Below are 21,722 nucleotides of genomic sequence, written 5' to 3'. Positions count from 1 at the left end.
GCGTTGCAAAATATGGTGTCAATTCTGTACAGACGCGATATAGGAAATATGAAATATCTAGGAGGGGAAGTAACCCTAGGATTTGGAAATAATTTGAAATGTACTTGCATAATGAAACGAACGTAAAGCTAGTCCAGATGAAAACAGTTGAAAACTATATACCTTTTTTGTGCTTGTGTTTTAATTTCCAAAAAACTATTTCAATTCTGCAGGTTTAAAAAGACATCTGAAACCCTCTCTCAGGCTGGTCAGAAGGCTTCATCTGCATTTACTAATTTTGGTTCTGCTATTACCAAAAAATTTGAAGATGTTAGGTATGTCTTAAGTTGCTTTTTCTAATAGTAATAACTTGTAGCTCACTTTTGCTTCAAACTGTTTAGAAAGATTGTAATCTTGCACTTTAATATTTTAAGTTTCCTCCCATGTTTCAGTACAAGCTGAAATTATAAGACCAGTTCACAGTTCTGAGTCTATTCCTTTATAAATGTCCTAGCTGCTCAAGTCCACTTGGATTATCTGATTTTGACAATTTGGAACATTTACGTATGTTGCTGTACCATAGAATTTGAACTAATATAAATGATGCCATTGTGAATTAATGTTTGCTATATCAAGGGTTTCAGGTAATTGTTGCTCACCTTGCCCAGATAAAATTTATTATATTTTTGTATGCGTTCTTCCTTCACTTTCCCTTTCTCAACTGTGTTCTTGTGATGAGCTATATGGATCCTGTAATTTTTGAAGAATTTGCTGTGTGATAACATTTATGGCCCCTCCAATGCAAAAAAAATCGTTCATACAGAATATTCTGTTTTTACCCCCTCCCCATTCCATTTGGTGTTTTTTTTTGTTTTATTGCTTTCTGCTTCGCTTATACACTGAACAAAATAGTTACTAGTCTCCAAATATTAAATTGCTTGTGAAGCTCTCCCTTGGTTATCTTTCGAGCATATTCATAACTTATTCTTTTCTACCCTTCCGTTGTTTGTATATTGCTCTTTAAAATCTGTTCTCAAGCTTGCGTCTATTTTGTGGTGTTGTAATTTTCCTCCCCCATGTTGGTCCTATTTTTTTTCTCTCTGGTTATGCAGCATCAGTTTGCATGTTCAGTTTGATTGCTACAAGGTTTCTTCTCTATAACCTGCTATTGCAGCAGTGTTCAACATGTAGCTTGCAAATCTACAATTCGTTCCTGTTTGTGTGCAGCAAATGCTTCCCTTGGTTCAAACAGCGTGGGCTTTGAGATTTAAAAGTACCTCCACACTGAGGTATTTAAAAAGCTGCTTTTTAAATGTATTAAATGTATTAAAAGCAATGTTTTTGAACTATCTGATGCCAAAGTAAGTAGAGAAAATAAGATGTGTAAAATACATCCTTCTATCCCTTTGCTGACTCAAGTACGTGGGCAAAAGTTTGACAGATGAAGTATAATGTGGGAAGGCAAGAACTTGTCTAATTCAACAGGAAGTATAGTAAAACAGCATTATATTTAAATTCAGACTGTAGAATTCTTGATCTGTTAAACAAATCTCAATGTTGGTATACAGGTACAGCAAGTAATTGGGAAGGCACATGAAATACTTATTACAAGGGGCATTCTGCTACAATTGTGCGGGTATTGGTGAGGCCACTGGGTCAGAGCCTCGAGGGTATAGTGCAGACAAGGTTCACTCAACTGATTTGCTGGGGTGAAGGGATATCAGCTTGGGCCTATCTGTTAAGAGTTTAAGAATGAGAGGTGATTTGAAGGACATGGCAGGGTGGATGTCAAAAGGATGTTTTCACCTTTAAAGACGACAACAGAACTAGAGGATGTAGTTTAAAAACAACGGATCTCCTATTTAAGACAGCTGAGAACAAAAACTTCTTACAATCCCATAGACTAATGATTGTCTTTCCCAGAGTGTGTTTGAGATGCTGTCGTTGAATATTTTTAAGACTGAATTAGCAGGTTTCTTGATTGACAAGAGTGTCAAAGGAGAAGAGATGAGACAGAGAAGTGAAGTTGAGGTCACAATCAGCTCAGCCATGATAAACTACACAACCTGCTTGAAGGACTAAATGGCCTACTCCTAATCAACAATAAGCTTCAAAACCCATGAAGTTTAGTTTCACTTTATGAAATGCGGGATAGTGAAGAGCAATTCTTTGTGCACAAGACCCAATTGCAGAAAAGAATGCAAACAAGCAGTTTTCGAGGCAGTTAGAAAGAGTAAAATATGTTTGTTTTTTGTTTTGTTTTGTTTTTGTCACTGGTTTTATTACTGCGCTTAGATTTCTTACATGTGAAGATTGGATTTTGTATGGCAAGATATAACATTTTAATGAGACGTGTTTGGATTTTGTACATGGCACTGGGGATATTTGAGAAATCTACTTAATTCTTTTTCATGATGGCTTAAGGCACCTGTTCCAAAACATTGGATATATTGCTTCATTGATGTGATTTCTGCTTCATGAGGTGCAATGGGTTTGAATCTGTTTTGAGAAGGCAAAAGTGTGTTGTGGGCCTTCTTTTGTAATGAGATTTAAATTTATGCAGTTGATTATGCAGTGATTAGGCTTGACTATTTTAACCTGGTCAAAACCATGGAACTAAGAGGAGCTGAGTATAGATGTTGCCAAACCTTATCCCTTTGAGTGTCTTGGCCCTGATGTCATGGCCCATGTGGACTGGCCACCTGGGATAATGGGAAGTTTGAGTATGTGCATGAGTTGTGTGCAGACGTTCCTCTTGTGATGCAGCAAGAACATCAGGAGTGCATAATTTGACGAGCTACTTGTTTTATACTGCACACTTTGCTCATAAGAGAATAAGGACATTGATGCCAGGTTCAAAAGCAGTGATGCACCATTTTAGTTCTTAGCTGAAAGGCTGCTGGTCTTTTCATAGCCAGGCCCAAATGGGTCGACTGGACCTCCTAGTCACTGCCCATTTTAATTCCCCTTCCTACTCCCTTTCTGACATGACCATCCTTGGCCTCCTCTGCTGCCACAACAAGTCTCACAGCACATTGGAGGAACGACACTTCATCTCCCGCTTGGGCAGCCTACAGCCAGAGGACTCAACGTTGAGTTCTCTAGTTTCCAATTCCCTCCCTTCCCATCCCCTGACTCTCTTCCCTCCCTCTCCTTCCACTCCTCCCTGCAACCAATCTGATTCATTCCTCCCATTGACCAACCAGATCATACCATCCACTTGTCTACACCTACTCCAGTTCAACACCCTGCCCCAGCCATCCTTTTTATCTGCAGCACCCCCAGTCCTGAAGAAGGGTTACACCTGAAGCATTCTCCACTTCCTGATGCTGCCTGGCTTGTTCTTCCAGCTTCCTGCCTGTGTATTTTGGATTCCAACATCTTTTTTTTTGTCTCTAACCATGTTGGTCTTTTATGGCATGGCTTTAGTGGGAGCAGTGCTCCTCACACCTACCAGACATGCAATTGCAAGTCAAAAGATCTAGTGGGTCTAATGCACAACTTGAGCATTGGCTGCCAATCTTGAGTACATTTGCTACTTCCAGTGCTTTTGATAGATAAATATTTGTTTCTGAATACAAAGTTCATTGTTTGCATCACAGATGGGCGGAAAGTTAACTTCTATGTTGCATATGAAGATAAATAAAACTTGATGGAATGAGTCGCACAAGATTCTTTTCTAATTAGAAGTATGCTCCAATAAGTGAAATTTTTGTTTTATGCAATAACTCTTCTGTTTAAAGCAGGTGGCATAACTGCATAAAAATAAAAGTTTAAATACTTATTAGTATGTCATCTTGTCTAATTTTTACATCATTGCAATTATCCTAACACAGATGAAAATTTTCTTTCCTCAGGATATTTCGTGCTCTTGTTAAACTTCTAATTTCTCAAGTACGTTTGAGTTACTATGCATGATTTAAAAAGAAACACTTTTTTTTCTGGAGTCAAAGTTAAAGTAAAATTAATTTGGTTTTGGCAAATAATCTCAATGGTTCAAGTTTAATCAACTTATTATGCTTCCAATAAATTGGCTGATCCAGAAGTTTAATTGTATTCTGTACTGACAAGTTCATGCTCATCTTGATAAATTTTAGAAAGCATGATGATAATTCACTTGAAGGTTCTATTATCAGAAGTCTCAACACCAGGTTATAGTCCAACAGGTTTATTTGAAATCCGAAGTTTTCGGAACGCAGCCCCTTTGTCAGGAGAAGTGATACAGAAGAGCCCACAGAAACAAAATTTGTTGGCAGAGTGATTTAAAGGCAGAGACTGAAAGATCATACAACTAGTGAGTGGAGTGTCAAATAATTTTCTGCAGGTTAGAATGAGTAAAGTGTTGACAGTTGAATAACAAGTGAGGGGGATGACTGATTATTCAATCAAATGAGGCAGAGGGATAATTACAAAGAGGTGGCAGGGGCATTTCCTCCCAGTCGGAATATTTCAGTGGTCAAGGACATTCAGCGTCTGATCTTCAGATAACAGTCCTCCAAGACTGACTTCGAGATACACAAAATAGCGCAAATTACTGAGCAGACACTGGCCAAGTTCTGTTATATTGGGTTTATTTGTGCACCCTATCCATGTTGTTCTGTTTCTGTAAAATTTTCCTTATTGTTCTGTTTTGACACTATCACCTTGATGAATTATGGTGTCTCTACCTGAATTAGTTTGTACAGGTTTGGGAATGCTTTGGTTAGACCTTTGAAATGCACCTCGTCTATTACATTATTCCAGTTACAGAGGAACCTTGATTATTCGAATACCAATTATCCGAAAATCGGATAATGCCAAGGAGGGCTCAAGGTCCTGATGGAAACATTGCATCAAAGATGTGTTTTTAACAGTGATTAAACAGGCACGGTGGCACACTGGTTAGCACTGCTGCCTCACAGCGCCAGAGACCTGGGTTCAATTCCCGCCTCAGGCGACTGACTGTGTGGAGTTTGCACGTTCTCCCCGTGTCTGCGTGGGTTTCCTCCGGGTGCTCCGGTTTCCTCCCACAGTCCAAAGATGTGCAGGTCAGGTGAATTGGCCATGTAGTGTTAGGTAAGGGGTAAATGTAGGGGAATGGGTGGGTTGCGTTTCGGCGGGACAGTGTGGACTTGTTGGGCCGAAGGGCCTGTTTCCACACTGTAAGTAATCTAATCTAATCTAAATAGCTGCCCGTACTCTCTCTCCCCACACTTTCCATGGAGTTCTACACGGGTGTACCCTAAACCCCCCTTCCCCAGATAATATCTCCAACATTGTCCTGAACAGGGCAACGGTGGAACCTGTCAAAAAGTTGCAGTTACAAGTTGTGGGGAGCGCTGTGGCTGTGTGTGCGCACGCGCACGTGCTATTTGGAGACTTACCCACAAAGGCAACTGCAGCAGTCTTGGTATACAGTCCAGCTGCCCCGGAGAGAGGGGCGGTGTTGGACGGTGTTGCAGGGTGGGGGCAAGGCCTCAAGCTGTGTGCTGCTGCAGTCTCCTGAATGGGGAACAGACTTTAAAAATTCCGAACCCCAGAGGAATGTCATTTAATCGGTTAACCAAATAATTGATTATCCGAATGAAATAGTGCCCACCCATCACTTGCGGATAATCGAGATTCCCCTGTATTTGGTTTTTCTCCAGCATCACCATATTTTGAATCTTTTGCAGTTATCTGTCTCATTTAATCTGGTTATAGGTTATCCCTTCGCTTGTTATTCAGCTGTTGACACTTTGCTCACATTGTCTGACAATCTTGATCACCTGCCGAGATCTATTATTCAGCCTGATGACACTCCACCTTACACCATTTGAGTGACCTTTTGATCTGTCTGCCTAGAAATTGTGCCTGTATGCCTCTCTCACTTCACCTGACAGAGGGGCAACGCTCTGAAAGCCTGTGATTTTCAAATACTATAAGCTGATGTTGTCTGACTTCTAATCTTCTCCATCCCAGTCCAACGCCAGCATCTCCACATTATATTCTATAACAGCAAATGGAGACCAAATACTGGATTTGTGACTAGATTTTTCAATATGCTGACTAGAAAATTTATTTTCTGCTGTATTGCAAATCAGTGGTATGGCACCAATGTTGGCACTAGCACTGATGCCCACATCTCATGAATTTTTATAAAGCTGAGTAAATCATAAATGTTCTTATGTAACTATTTGATCTGACTCATTGTATTTATGTATTTGTGCAAATAATTATTAACAGTATCCTAAAGGATGGGAATGCGCAGTGCTATTGGATTTTGTCTGAATAATGAAAAACCTGAGCTTCATGAGTACGCATAGTTTGCTCAAAACCTGCATTCTGATGAAGTTTGTAGACTGAAGTTAGTACTGTCTTGGTTTCTCCATCATATTTCAAATCCATTTTATTTATACATTGAACTGAATGACAACCTATTTTAAAAACCTATTTGCTAAATTGTTTTAGTTAAACATTTAGTTTGAATATTTTATATTGTAGATTGGCATTTATAGTCAAATGGTCTTTTTTTTTCTTTTACCTTGAAGTTAGTAGCAATATAGTTATTTACTTGACAATTTGTTTCAATTTTCAAAATGTATTTAGGAATACTGCATTGACCAAAATTTATGCATGTCCAGTGTTGCCAATAGCATTTGATTACTAAAGAATTGCCATAGAAATACTGCATTCAATTTGAAATGGTATGCTTTTGAAGTGCAACATTACAATATTCAAAAATACTGACTGTAACAAAATTGACATTGGTTCCTTACATAGTGCTTCTATCTCTTCTTTTAAAATGCTGCACTATTTTAAATATCAGCATTTTGGCCAAAAGCATTTCAGAAGGTATTTTGACAAAAAATAGAAGCTCACCTTTGTGAACCTGATGAATCTGCCTATGGTATACTCTTTTGGCTTTCAAAGATGCTGATAACTAGTGAAATTGGGTGCAGTTGTACTATAATATTTTATTAATACAATTTTGCTATATGACTTTCACATACAAATTCAATTACTCACTTGTATGCCATCAGAAGAGAGAGCAATTACACCCTAAAGTTGTCTGCAAATTTGTCCTCTTGTCAATGTATGTCAGGAGCAGAACTCTTCTGATTGCACCTTAACTTCACAGTAGCATTTGCCACATACTAAGTTTCCGTTTGTACATGATAAAATGTGTACTTAAATTTTGCATTGATTCAAGCTTAATTCAAAGGCCAAATCTTTACCTTCAAGTCAGAGATTAATGTCAAACTTTAGATTTAGCATGGTTTACTTCACTTGTAAATTCTAAACCACTCCCTCTGTACCACTGTTTGTACATAAATTAGCAAGAATGAAGTTTGGTGATTTTTAAACCCCAATGGTCTTCAAGCCGAAGTGCAAGCTCGATATTTTTGATCTACTATTCATTTATCAAATATATATTTTTCTTAAAGTTACTTGTGAAGTGCACGGTACAAAAATGGCTTGCTAGCTGATGGATGATTTGAGCATTTTCTTGTACATTGACGTTCCTTCGTTTGCTCTGCCTTTGTCTTGGTAAAATTGGGATGTGATGACCATAGTAGACTGTATCTGCATTTTTTATTTTACCATGCTGGTATCATTGTTATAAACAGCTGTTTTTCAATAAATCACAAGGAATTTCTATCTGAAAGAAGGATGGACCAAGGTTATCACTTTTTTTCAAAAAAATCCTTGCAGCAAAAACTCACTGACCAAATAACTTATTCAACAGAATGAAGACACATTGTTGTAAAACTTGGTCTCCAATCCTTGGCAGCAAAGTCTACTTTTCACACCTTGTGGGATTCAGCACACATTTTGCATCATAGTGTTCTGATTCTAGCTAATGTTATTACTGGACAAATCCGATCCCAGAGAGAAATCCGGCTTGATTGATCATGATTTGGTGCAGGGGATGGATTTTCTGAAACATTGTGGAGGAATGTTGCAGATTTTGTTTCACCAGTAAAAGTTTATTAACTAAAAGAAATGGAGATAAAACATAACTAACTAAACAATCTTCACAGAACAACTTCTCCAGCTCCCAAAAGGTCCCCTCTGACTTGAGGATCTCTTCCTTAAATTCTTGATAGATTTAACTATGACTTCATCTCCCTGTCTGGAAGATCGATAGCTTCTTCCTGGAGCTTTTATATACTTGAGTTCAAATGATCTGGATACTTCTGGTCTGGGCCAAGCATTAAACCCCTTACCCATTATTCTAAGATAAGTATTAATCAATCAAACTATTGTTCCACTTTCTCAAGAACTGCTTTATGCATCAGTCTACTTCCACGGAGACTTCTGCAGAACTAGCCAAGACTGAAAGTAAAACTAACATGACCTTCCCTCTCTGTCTGCACCCTCCACCCCCGAATGTCCCCTTTGTCTCTGTCCATTGCCCTGCAGCCTTTGCTTCAACCCCACCTATGAAAGTGATACTCTCTATTCTTTGCCCAACCATCTCTTCCAGTATTTTACTATCTTAGTGTACTTTCCTGGTTCTCCCATCTCTGCAGAGTTAATTTTAAAGCTTTTCCAGCAAGACTACCAAAGCACTACAAGGAACTCAGTTCAACTATATTCTGATGCAATCCGTCCAGCTTGTTCAGGCTGCTGTCTCCTCTGGAGCAAGGCCCTTTCTCGAGTCCCAGGAATTTGAAGCCCTCTCTGCTGTTATTTTTCCAAGTATGCGTTTGTGTTCTCTTGTCTCTTTTATCCAATCCCCTTTCACCTAGGGCTGTGAGTAATGCAGAGGTTCTTTTGCTGTCCCAGCTTGCTAATTTTCAACTTAGCTGTCAAAATTCTGACTGCAGAACCGCAGTTGCCCTTCCAACCTACATTCATGTTAACCAATATGTTCCATGACTTCCCTCAGACAAATATTCTGCAGCCACTGTTTCATTGTCTCCCTGATGCCAGGGTTGAGAATGTGTGATTGGAGTTGCATTTATGGCTGAACATATACCTTTCTGTTCCCCTAATAAACAAATCACCATCCCTACTACTCTTCCTCTCTGTTTTTTGGCATTCCTTTGAGGAACCATTGCCCTCACAGTATCCAGAATTGGAAAATCAAATCTTCAGGAGGACTTTGGGGCTTCTGTAATATCTCCTTGGTTTCTTGAACTCTCTCTGCATGCCCTTAAGCTGGGGTATGACCACCCCTCAACATTTTGTGTAACTCAGCTTTGTGGGTCCATCGCAGTTGAGGCCTCCACTACTCAAGCTCTGAAACTAGGAGCTGGCATTTCTGCAACCAGTGATACATTTAGGTCCCATGGAGTTTTTACTTTTTCCAACGTGTCACAGGATGCTATTCCGCATGGCTGAGCTGCCCTGCTGTAATGTAAGCTTGCATTTGTATAATTTACTGTAGACTGAAGTTGAGATTACTGAATTTGTTCTTTTGTGAAGTTACTGTTTTATACTTCAAACTATGTTCACTTGTGCAGTTTGACAACTCCTGATCAAAGACTGGTGTAGAGTGAACAAGAAACAGTGAACCTTCCTCCTGTCCTTATTGAACTCCCTTTGTGGTTTCACTCCCACTGCAGTCTGAGTAAGGCACTGAGATTATTTATATAACAGAGATTCCAATGAATCCGCCATTTGACAGTTATAGAACCAGGTCAGGGCCCCTACTTAACTGATCTCACCTTATCTTCAGTAAGCTTGATTGGCACCACCCAAGTGTAGAAGAAACAAACTTTAAAATAGTACAATTACAGAAGATGTAACTTTTTTTAAAGGCTAAGTCTATAACCTAGACTTGTGGGTGAGTGCAAATGATGCCAGTGATGCAGTCTTTGCCAACTTTCCCCAAGATGTTCACTTATTAGAACTCACTTTGTATCTTGTTTTGTGAAAGAACTTTGAGCAAAGTTAATTCAGATTTCTGATATTTCTTCAGGATTTTTGTCTTTTTTGTTTTGTAACTTTATGGAGCATATTTTCCTTAAGTTTCTACATTTCAAAAAAATTCTTCTGTTCCCATTTTTTTATGGTGATTTTCAGTTGCCAAGATGAATATAAGATTTGTACTTAAATAATTGAATCTTTTCTGGCAAGGTAGATTTTCTGATGCAGTCTGAAAACTTTGTACTTAACGTGTTTATGTTGTAAAACTATTTTCCTTGTGCTCCTTCTAAGGAACTTATGCTAGAGTATAAGTTCTATTTCATAGCTACGAATAGGATTTTAGCTTATTGAGGTTTGAAACTAGAAGCCAACGTGTACCAGATTAACACTTACTTTCAATTTTACATCAGCAGAATTAACTGAAGAAACATCTGCAATTTATTCTTTGTTAAACATACCATATGTAAGTCTTCAGATAGAAGTTCAGTCATCATTCAACTATATTCGCATCATAGGCTAACCTTTTAGCTTATTTGTAAACTACACATGAAAGGGTGTGACTTGGAAAACCCATATAGTTTTTCTTAGCATTATTCCTTGGGTTTGTTGGTTAAGAATGACGTGCACTTTGGCAGGTCTGTTCTGGAGGAAGGTGTTTCGTCTAGATTGAGAAGGTTGCCTTTTCTCCCACAACCATCCCCTCCTCTTAAATACTACTGACAGTGTGACCTGTGGAAGATGCTGGAATGAAGAGCAAAGGTAGGCAATCTAAACTTTCTTTGTCTTCATTTCTTGAATGGAAGTATCCTCTACAAATCAACACCCCACTTGACATGTTGGAGGATGTAAATATTTATAAATAGTTGAATTTTTTGCTGCATTTTACCACATCTGGGAAAGAACTGAGGCCTTCTTGCAAAAGAGCATCTCTGTGCAGTACCAGAGGGGAAAATATGCTTGAATGATGTTGAAGCGTCTTGGAGTAACCTCACTTTATCTCTCATCGACTCACTTCCTTTTCCAGTACATAGAGGGTGCTTCCATTTAAAGGCAAGTAATGCAGTTGGTTCACTTACTGCTTTATTTGTCATAAAACCCTGTAGTGTTCTATCCTTTCTCTTTCCCCCACCCCCATAAGAATATCCCACAGTGCAGTAGCTTGCAGCTTCTGGACATCTTTTTCTAATTGAAAATAACAATGTCTATAAGTAGTTAGTTCAAATTATTCCTGCATGTACAATTTTGCATTGAATTTTCTCAAAACTCAAAGGCTTTGTAAGAGTTTGCAGTCATTTTGACCTTGTGATTTGTTAAAGAGGTCATGCTTTTCCTGTTCTGAATATAATATGGATTAGTACTGCTGCAGTTTAATATTTTTCAAGACTCAACAGCAGTTGAATATGAAGTGAGTTTTGCTGCAATCGCTGACAAATTCTCTCAAATAATAGCTCATTCAATAGTGCTTATTGGTCTTTCTGAAGTAAGAAAGGACCCTAGTTCTGAATTTAACATGATAACTGTTCCTATTTTGTGGCATTGCTAGTATAGCAAGAAATATTACCAGAAAAGTGTTCTTTTGCTAACCTGTTGTACAACAGAACTGATCACATTGATTCCACAAAATTTTGTTTGGATTTTCACATACTTCCACATATGTAAGTATACATTTGAAGTCTTTTCCCCCATCTATTTAGATTAGATTGAAATCCCTACATTGTGGAAACACCAGCCTTTTGGCCAGACAAGTCCACACTGACCCTCTGAACAGTAACCCACCCAGACCTATTTCCCTCTGACTAATGCACCTAACACTATGGGCAATTTAGCATGGCCGAACGTGCACGTCTTTTTGAATTGTGCGAGGAAACTGGAACACCCGGAGGAAATCTATGCAGACGATGGGTGAATGTGCAAACTCCACACAGACAGTCGCCTGAGGTGGGAATCTAGTCCAGGGCCCTGGTACTGTGAGGCAGCAGTGCTAATCACTAAGCCAGCATGCCGCCATTTGTGTTCCATTGATTGTGCCCTACCTGTACAACTCAAACTCCTGGGTAATTGAAAGCTATCAAGAATTTTTAAACTTCATTTATGGGATGTGGACATTCCTAGCTGGGCTAGCATTTATTACCATCCTTAGTTGCCCTTGAAGGTAATTCTAGAGCTGCAGTCTCTAGGTTTAAGTACACTGACATTACCATGGGATGCGTTCTAGGATTTCAACCCATCTGTACTGAAGGCATGATGAAATATTTCCAAATCAAGATGGTGAGTGGCTCAGAACAGAACTTTCAGACAATGGTGTTTCCATAGATCAGATGTCCTTAGCCTTCTAGATGGCCGTGGTCATGGGTTTTTCTAAGGAACTTTTGGATTTATTGCATTCTTGTAGATGGTACACACTGCTGTTACTGTGCATTGATGATGGAACAGGTGAATGAGGTGGATATGCTGCCACTCAGATGGGCTGCTTTGTCCTGGGTGATGTCAAGCTTCACGGATATTATTGGAGCTGTATTCATCCAAGCAAATGGAGGATATCCCATCACACTCCTAACTTGTGCCATATAGATGGTGGACAGGTTTTGGGGAGTCAAGAAGTGAATTATTCTATGTAGCATTACTAACCTCAGTCTAACTTTTGTAGTCACAAGTTTTATATGGCTAGTTCAGTTCCTAGTCACTGACAACCCCAGGATGTTAATAGTGGAGGATGCAGCAATTGTATTACCTTGAATGTTAAAGGGTGATAGTTAGATTTTCTCATGTTGGAGGTGGTCCTTGTATGGTTCGAGTGTTACTTGAATATGTTCCATTATTTGCAGAGAAGGGGTCTCTACATGTGTAGTTTGCTTCCCGCAAATGTAAATGAACTACCTTGTAAGATCCGACTATCTTTAGTGTAGCTATTAGTGATTGATCTGTTTGCTCACTTGCAAGCTTTGTGGGATTATGGCTATTCTGATTAGAATATTGTTTGCTGTATCAATCAACTTTGCAAATATGCCAAAGGCTGGCACTACTTTCACTTAAAGCCCCTGGCATATCTAAAAGCACCCTGGAAAATAGCAGTATTTCCAGTTTGAAACACATGTTAAGAACCTGTTTTATATGTGCAGCCACTGACTAGAAGCAAAGTTATATTTTTCACCAGCAGACTACCCCACAATTGAGCAGCAGCATGTATGGATTTCAGTGCTGATGTTACACCATACAAGGATCCCAAATGTCCCAAAGATTAGCTGATTGAGTCAAACATGTTTCTTTGGGTGCATGTATGATAAAGACTGTCTTCATCCAGCCTGTACACAAAACTCAAAGCAAAACATCTGCTGTTGTGATTCTGTCATTAGGCAACACTTAATGTGGGCACACTAATAGTTGATTAGCAACCAATTTGAGGTAATGTGGCTCAGTTAAATTTGCTACAAGTGACACGTGAAGATCCATCCTCTACAAACTAAAGGAGTATTTTCAAACCTTGTACATTTTTAATGGATAGTAGTCTATGGTAGCCTTTTCTTTTGCCTTGTCATACCTTGACCAATCATATCCATGAATTGGCATCCTTTCTCCTGTAGTACATATTGTGAAATTAAACTATATAGGTTTACTTCAATAGAATATAATCACTGTTTTAATTATTTTACACACCAGGTTGTGTGATTTTTAACTTTGTACATCCCAGTCCAACACCGGCATCTCCAAATCATGTTTTAATTATGTTTGCCTGAAGAGCTTTGATGAAAGTGTGCACTTGTATGCTCTGCAACTTTGAGCCAGTCCACCCTTGTAAAGAAACTTAATGGAGATGAATTACTTTGATTTTTTAAAAAAATATTGTCATCTCTCACAACAACTAGAGTTAGTAATCAGCTCCTTCTGTGATTTTATTCAAACTTATGGAGAGGTTTGGTTCAGTCTAAAGCTTTGGATACTTAACTGAATTCTGTTGGAATCTGATGTAAGTTATTAAAATTTCTTTGCTTCTATTTTATGCTGTAGATTTGTTATTATATACCACATGTTATAGGTACTAAGCATCATGAAATCCTAAGTGCTAGTTGATTAAGAGTAAGATTGTAGCAATTAGCTTGAATTAATGAAATTGGATAACAAAATCATTTAGGATTCATGACTTTTTCACACAGGGTGGTACATGTATGGAATGAGCTGCCAGAGGAAGTGGTGGAGGCTGGTACAATTCACCATTTAAGAGGCATTTGGATGGGTATATGAATAGGAAGGGTTTGGAGGGATATGGGCCGGGTGGGGGAGGGTGGGACTGGATTGGATTGGGATATCTGGTTGGCATGGACGTGTTGGACCGAAGGGTCTGTTTCCATGCTGTACATCTCTATGACTCTGTGACTCTTGATTCCCACCCTGAGAGTGATAAGGACAGGATGTGAAGGTGCCCTTCACAAGTTGATTGACTTTACAATTATGACCTCCGGTTTGTGTGCCCAGAATATTCACCCTTATGGCATATTGAAGGGCTGCTGACATTATCACTCTGCCCCATCTTGAGTTAGTCATGAGGGAGGAAGAAATTTTGGAGGAACAGGGGTGGTAGCAATTAGGGAAAGAAACTGATTAGAAGCACCTGGCAAACAAAACTGTTTCTCAGTATGATAAAGTGAATGGATTGTGGGCTACAAACGCTACTCTCAATGATGCTAGAGCAGAACTTTGTCATAATTTAGAGAACTATGGCTTTTGGAGGTTATACTCACTACCAATGCTGAAGCATAAAATGCATTGTGTAACTTGAGAAATTCTATTAAATGTCAAGAACTTTCAGATTCTGATTTTGGCAGCTGGTCCTGCCCTTAACCGAAGTAAAAGTCACTTAACCTCTGAGCTGAGTGAATGCTTTACTACTCAGCAACACATGCATTGATTGTGATTTCTAAATGGGAGCAATATGTGAGAGGTTTTAATACAAAAACAGAACAAGGCTGATGCAGGAAATGTGAAATTTTCAGCAAGGTCAGACAGCATCTGTGGAGGGGGAAACCATTTCCATACATATGCTACCAGCCCAGAGTATTTCCAGCATTTTCTTTTTCTATTTTGCCTAACATTTTAAATTGGAGCGAATTTGAATTTCTACTTGTTTGCTATTGCTCCCCTAGTTATACTTTAATGCCATTCTTATTTCTCATGGTTTTGATTCAAAACCTTGGTTTTAAATCTGAGGGTTTTTGATGCATGTTCTGAATATCTGATCCTATTTTAAACTGAAGTAGTAAAAGTATTGTTTTTATGATGTATTTCTTTTGCTTTTGGAAGTGAAGCCATAATTTTGTAGTAAAAGAATAGTTAATTTGAACTGCTGTTTGTTTGCTTGAGCCTTGAAGCAGTAGGCTAGAGTTGCTGTATCTAACACCGTCTTGAGCCTAGAAGTATTTGGGCTGACTTTTATAAATTTGCAAGATTACGTTGTGAACATTGCGAGGAGATATAATATCTTGCAGATATATTTATTCGTGTAAACTTTTTTTTTTAAAAGTCACCTCTACAAAAATAGATACCTGCACCCTAATGGTTAGAGAATTACCTGTTTAGGAACTTATGTTAATGCAAACCATTTCTGAAAAGTCTGGCTACTTTAGAATTGTTTTACTATAACTAAGGATAGCCAAGTTTGAAATGTTCAAAATCAATTAAATTTACAGTGGTAGTGACTTGTTTTGTGTTCAATTTTCTTGTTAATGCTCACCGTATCACGATGACATCCTGCAGATTACATGCTTTTTCACATTCTTTTAGGTAAGGAAGGTGTACTTTATGATAATGAAGCACAAAATCAATCTGTTCACTTCATGAAATTAAATATTACTTGGGAGTAGAAATGCATGAATTGATGTACTGTGTGTAGAAGAGTGGTCTGCTGAGCCACAAATGAAAAATTGTTCCTTTTAATGCTTAAAATGGAAGAGTGCTTTGGCAACATACTTTCCTATTATTCTGTTTGTCATAAATCAAGTATTACATGTTTTTAAACTAACCTTTTGCTGTTTCCTTAATGCTGGCCGATTAGCATTCACTCCCTACGACACTCAATTAGCATGCCTGCTATGAGGTACTGTATATGCATTGAAATAAAATTTTAATGGCTAATTCATTGTCTAAGTTTTGTTAGCACATTATAGTTATCAGACTCTATGGAATGATATTTGAACTTTGAACTTTGTTTTCCAATTTGAATGTTGACTTGGTCATGTTCTCGTGGTTTTTGCTGATTTGAAATTTGTGGTTTCATTGTGGGAATGGTAGAGATGAACTTTTGGTATTGAGCGATATACAAATGGACTTTCTCGTCATGGGAATTTGAGTTTTTTTTTCCTTTTAACAACTGGTTATTTTCAGTGTTGAGATATTAATGTTGTAGAATGAACAAAGGTTCTTGGCTTTGCATTGACATTATTGGGTCAGTTTTGGTTATTTTGAACAAAAATGTTGTGTTCAGAGCAACTGTCAGTGAAGCTGACAATTTTTTTCTGTCTGAAGGTTGTGTTGTTAGCTTGGTCTTCATTTATGATACTTTTAATGTGGTGTCTGGATGTTGCCCCTTGCTTTGAGGACAGAGCAGCATGTTGCCTTTTATCCAGAGGAATATAACTTCCCTTAATTGGTAGATTTGATTAACCAGCATTATCCCATTCTTAGGCCCTGCCAGATAATCAATTTATGTGCAGCTTCTAGATTTTTTTTTGGCATGGTTTTTCATGGATGGGAGAGGGGACAAGTTTTACTTTTGATAATGGGACAGTTGGATGACCCGACGACACTGCACTTGTGCAAAGCTTCAGCCGTACAGTGCAATTGAGTGGCAAGATCCAGGTAGATGTCAAAGTGTGGCGCTGGAGAAGCACAAAGGCAGCATCCGAGGAGCAGAGGAGTCAACGTTTCGGGCATAAGGGCTGATGAAGGGCTCATGTCTGAAACATCGACTCCCCTGCTCCTTGGACTGACATTGTGCTTTGCCAGCGCCATATACTTGTTAACTCCGACCTTCAGCATCTGCGGTCCTCACTTTCTTCAGGTCTAGGTAGATGCTCAACTGAAGTTAAGTCTTCCACTGTGTGGAAGAAAAAACATTCAGACCCAAGTTTCGCACTGCTGTTCCTGGATGCCATAGCAATGTTGATTTTGTTACTCCTTTTGCAAATATTGCAGCATACTATTTTTCCAGCAGGAGCTAGTATGGGACGTGGCAGTTTCAAGAAAAGACCAGAGGAATATGCCTTTAAGTTTTGCCAAATGTTCTTTACCCCTAGTATTACTGAAGTATGACCAGGTTAAAAATGATCTTTTTAGAGTATATGTTTTGTTTACTTTGCCTGAACAATTTTTGCATTGCACTACAGTATCGTTTGTGATTTCCTAATACATTTTCAAATGATTCAAGGACATCATAGCATAGATTTCTGTCCTATAATGCTACCAAAGTTGATTTTATGTTGTTCTGTATCCGTTTTTCTGTTTGGTATCTTTTTTCCTGTTGGCTTTGCTGTAAATATCCTAGATCTAGACTGTTATCAAATGCTCGTTTAAAAAGTAATTCAAGATAGATCTGTCATTCCGCAATAGTTTTAGAAAACAAAGCTAAATTTGATTACTTTTAAAATATTATGGCTGTCGAAATATGTCATTTTTGGTAACAAACACTTGTTTAAATCTTTATCTATCTATTCTTACAGAAATTCACCAACTTTCAAGTCATTTGAAGATAGAGTTGAAAGCTTAAAGGTAGTGTGTATGTTCACATTTTTGAAACTTTGCTTGGGTTGGTGAATAAAATCTTTAATACAAAGATTAAAAAGTATAGCTTTGGGCAGTTAAAATTTAGAATGTCAGATCTTTCCGGTTCCTTTCTGCGTGTGACCACTCCTCCACATCTCTTTGGAAACCCAGAGGTTTTGTACATGTATATATGGTCTATTTTATTTTTTTCAAAATCTTCTGACTAACTAATATTTGGAGACCTTCTGCTTCAGATTTTTCCCTGAATATTGGTCACTGGGAAGATGGTTATGACCGAGAACAGCTCACGTTTTTATTTGGGTTTAGCAACTGAGAATATATTTTGCGCTGTTTGAGTGGAAAGGCACCTACTGTGATGCTTCAGTGATGAGGACAATTGATATCTGGTTCTCACCATGTTAAAAAATCATCTACAAATCTTGCAGACCTGTACTGCTAATGAGTCAGTGGTCAAAAAAGCAATTTTTTTGTGGCGAGATGGGAAAATAGATTTTGTGGGTATTCTATTATGCAAGCTAATTGTAAAGGGAGAATAGATATGAACTTTCCGTTTGGTGATTTTCAACAAAACTATTCATTTTGAATTTTATAGGATTGTATTTTTAACATGAGTACACTTTAGTAAATTGTCAAAGCATTACTTCAGTGTTTTGTACGTGTTTTTGTTTAATTGTAGATTATATTTCATCTTTTTAATAATCTATATTCATTTGATTTTTCTCAGTCTAAGGTTGCAGGCAACAAGGAAGGAGGTGGCGATTTTGGGAATGTTCTAAACTCTGCAGCAAATGCAAGTGCCACAGAGGCCATTACAGAAGAGGTTTCAGATGTTCAAGAAGCTCATTAAAATGCTCTTCTTTGACACAGTATAAATCAAGCAAATGGTACTCGTTGCAAATAATGGCTTTTTTCCCATTAATTGTGTCTCTGTCTCATGACATTGTGTCTTGTATTTAACAGCTTACAAGATCTGGTCAGCCCCTGGATTACTACACTTTAAATTTGGATTTAATGTAAAACTACTTTGGTCCTCAAAAGCAAAAAAATGTTATGGTGAAAATACTTGGCTTAATGACTGTCCCAAACTCTTGCTCCAAGTTATACCAATGAAACGGTCTTGATTGGAATATTAAATTGAGATGCATTAAACTTCCATTCCTGTTTTTCCAAAGAAAATTATTTCAAACTGTTGAAATGGATAGCATTAGTTTGTTGACAGACATGCAAGCAATGACTCAGCTCAAAGTGAATGTGTATTTTTTGTTAGGTTACTCTAAAATTAGATGCCGATTAAATACAATGTGAAAGCTTTTTCTTTACTTTTTGGAAATGTTATTTGTTCAAGCTATAAGGTAACAAGACACCTTTGTAGGAAATGCCACAGTCTGAATGGCATTCTCTTCAGATGTGGAATTCAGTATTCTTTTTTGGCTCAAATAGCGACCTACTCATCTGATTTTCACTTTAGTACCTGGCGAAGTATTTTCTTGCACAAGTGCTCAGTTCTGTGATTTAAATCTGTTCATATCTGAGAGGTGGTTGTAAATGTACAGTCACTCCTCATTTTAATGCATGTTGACAGTTAGCAGCATTTAAGGTTCAGAATTTTGGGGTCTGAGTTTGACCAAATGAATGGATGGCATTGATTAAAAGATGTCGCATTAGTGCATATTTGAAATATTTGAGGTTAGAGTTTAATGTTAACATTGTACAAGGGTAATTTTGGTTTTGTTCACTTGGCTGGATGAAATGCTGTACAGTCCCAGCTGTCTTGATATGTTTTAAAAAAACTTTTAATAAAGATTGCTGATGGTAAAATGTTCATTGTGAAATGTTTTGTCTCACTAGAATTGATTGGAACTTAACCCACTGTATTAAAGCAATATTTCACGTATTGCTTATATGTAAAGTTGTCTTAATGAAGATATAAAGCAGTTTTATTTTAAACTTCATCAAAAATGACCACATTTCAATATGCAAGCTTCCCACACTAAACAATTAAGCCCTGAGTAAGTGTTCTACAATTTCTACATTGGTTGTCATCTCATTTGCTGCAAGTAATCGGGGTGATCTGGCACAAGGAAATGCAATCCAATGGGTTAAATACAGCACATTTAAATGACCGGTACCCCTCGGGGGCATTAACTTTATTTAGAATCAAAACAGTTTAAAGAGCCAAGAAATGTTTTAACTTTATCAGTTTATCTTTGAGTGATGGAGGAAAGACACATGAAAGAATGTTTTGCAACTGTGTATTAAGGATTCAATAGAAATTCAGTGGGAATCTCAGACTAGGAAAGTGAGCCAATTAATCATTCCAGATGACAATTGAATGTGTAGAAACTCTGGGATTACAAATAATTTTTTTTCATTTAAATTGGGTTAAGTGTTTAAGGTACCGGTCACATTGCTTCTTGAGTACTAGTTTTGGTCAGTGACAAAATCTGGAGGAGATCTTATAAAGATAATCCATGAAGCCTTTTTCCTCATCTCAACTTCCCTCTTGCAGGAGTTTTACAGAACTAAAGCATTTCTGTAAACATCAATGAAAGATTTTTAAATCTGCAATATTGCATTTGATGAAATTGCATTAATATGACCTGGAAGGCTGGCTTATGTGGAAAAAATATAAATTCGAAACATCTTAGCTTTGCTAGTCATGTTATGTAACTGAAACCCTTTTATCCCTGTACCACTTGTAGTAAAGATCTACTACACTTACTGCAGACCTTGACATCTTGATATTGGTGCCCAGAAGTGAACACACTAGTTGAGGACTAACCACTGCATAAAGATTTATACCTTGTTTTCACAAAAATGGTAAGACTTAATCTTTAATCTTATGCTTAGCTGACACAAATGAGTCACTTAGTGAAACCAGCTTCAATTTGTACATGATTCAAGTGTAAAAGTTTGAGTTACAGAAGACTAACATACAAATGGCGTAGTTTTATCGTGCAAATAAATGCGGTCGATAAATAGCTCCAAAGCAACGACGTGTTAATCGTAGTGCCTTTTATATTGGCTGGGGGGGGGGGGAGTGGGTGGGGGAGGTGTAAACAGATCTATTTTTAATCCATGTGATGAGTATTGGCTGAGCCAGCATTTATTGCCCATGCTTAGCTGCCCTTGAGATAATGGTGCTGAGCTGTCTTGAATCACTGCAGTGCATTTCTTTTTGTAGATACACCCATAAATTGAGCAAAATAACAATGAAGAAAATAATGGCAGGAGATCACCAAGTGAAATCCTCCAGGACTTTGGTTCTTTCTTCACTTTAAATTGGGGGAAAAAAACTACATACCATTCCACTATTTAACAATGAAAATTATGCATCAGTTTGTCTAACATCTATTGTTAGGAAATTGCTAGTGTCTATGATTAATAATAAAGTGACGATACACTTTAAATTTTGATTTGATCAGAGAATCAGCAAGGACATGCTTGGTGAACTTGATCAACTTTTGAGGTGGTGACTAAAGTAGTGGACAAAAATTGATGCCACTTATTTTGACTTTCAGAAGCAATTCAATTGCTATCTAAAGTTAAAGCTCATGGCATTAAAATTAGTGACTTGGTTAGGTAACAGGCTTGGGAGCAGGAGGTAGAAGATAGGGATGGTGATCAGGTATTCTAAGTGACAGACTAGCTAGTAACTTGCTGAAATGAGGATTTTGAGAACCACCTATCCAAATTTACAAATTACACTTGTACAATATGCATTTGTAATGCCAAGGCATACAAAGCCATGAGCCAGCTGTTGGAAAGTTGGATGCAGTAGTTAGGTACTTATTTTTGTCTGATGCAGATTTGATAGGGCAAAGGACCTTTTTAGCATAGACATAGAACATTACATTACAGTGCAGTACAGGCCCTTCGGCCCTCGATATTGTGCCGACCTGTCATACCAAAATCTGAAGCCCGTCTAACCTAGTAAAGTCATGTCTCAACCTTCTCTCTATCGAAAACAGCCTCAAGTCCCTCAGCCTTTCCTCGTAAGACCTTCCCTCCATACCAGGCAATATCCTAGTAAATCTCCTCTGCACCCTTTCCAAAGCTTCCACATCCGCCTCATAATGCAGTGACCAGAACTGTACACAATACTCCACGTGCGGCCGCACCAGAGTATTGTA

General features: G+C 38.0%; 1 protein-coding gene across 3 annotated transcripts in view; it reads left to right on the top strand.

The window, feature by feature from the left end:
• The window catches only part of tpd52 (tumor protein D52), a 60,285-nt gene extending 40,874 nt beyond the window's left edge, over nt 1-19,411 (top strand). The window contains exons 4-8 of one of the 3 annotated variants that reach the window (XM_043689099.2): nt 213-314; nt 15,565-15,591; nt 15,863-15,904; nt 17,526-17,574; nt 18,314-19,411. In XM_043689099.2, coding sequence (XP_043545034.1) covers nt 213-314; nt 15,565-15,591; nt 15,863-15,904; nt 17,526-17,574; nt 18,314-18,436 — 343 coding nt within the window. In that variant the 3' untranslated portion in view covers nt 18,437-19,411. The remainder of the gene's footprint in view (nt 1-212; nt 315-15,564; nt 15,592-15,862; nt 15,905-17,525; nt 17,575-18,313) is intronic. The other 2 variants (XM_043689100.2, XM_043689101.2) reach the window with 2 other exon arrangements.
• The last annotated feature ends 2,311 nt before the right edge of the window (nt 19,412-21,722 follow it).

Source organism: Chiloscyllium plagiosum, unplaced genomic scaffold (assembly GCF_037043375.1).
Source record: "Chiloscyllium plagiosum isolate Xiang-an unplaced genomic scaffold, Cpla_swu_hap1 HiC_scaffold_4, whole genome shotgun sequence".
Taxonomy (NCBI): Eukaryota; Metazoa; Chordata; class Chondrichthyes; order Orectolobiformes; family Hemiscylliidae; genus Chiloscyllium; species Chiloscyllium plagiosum.
The sequence above is the reverse complement of the archived record's forward strand: the minus strand, read 5'-3'. Positions and strand labels throughout refer to the sequence as shown.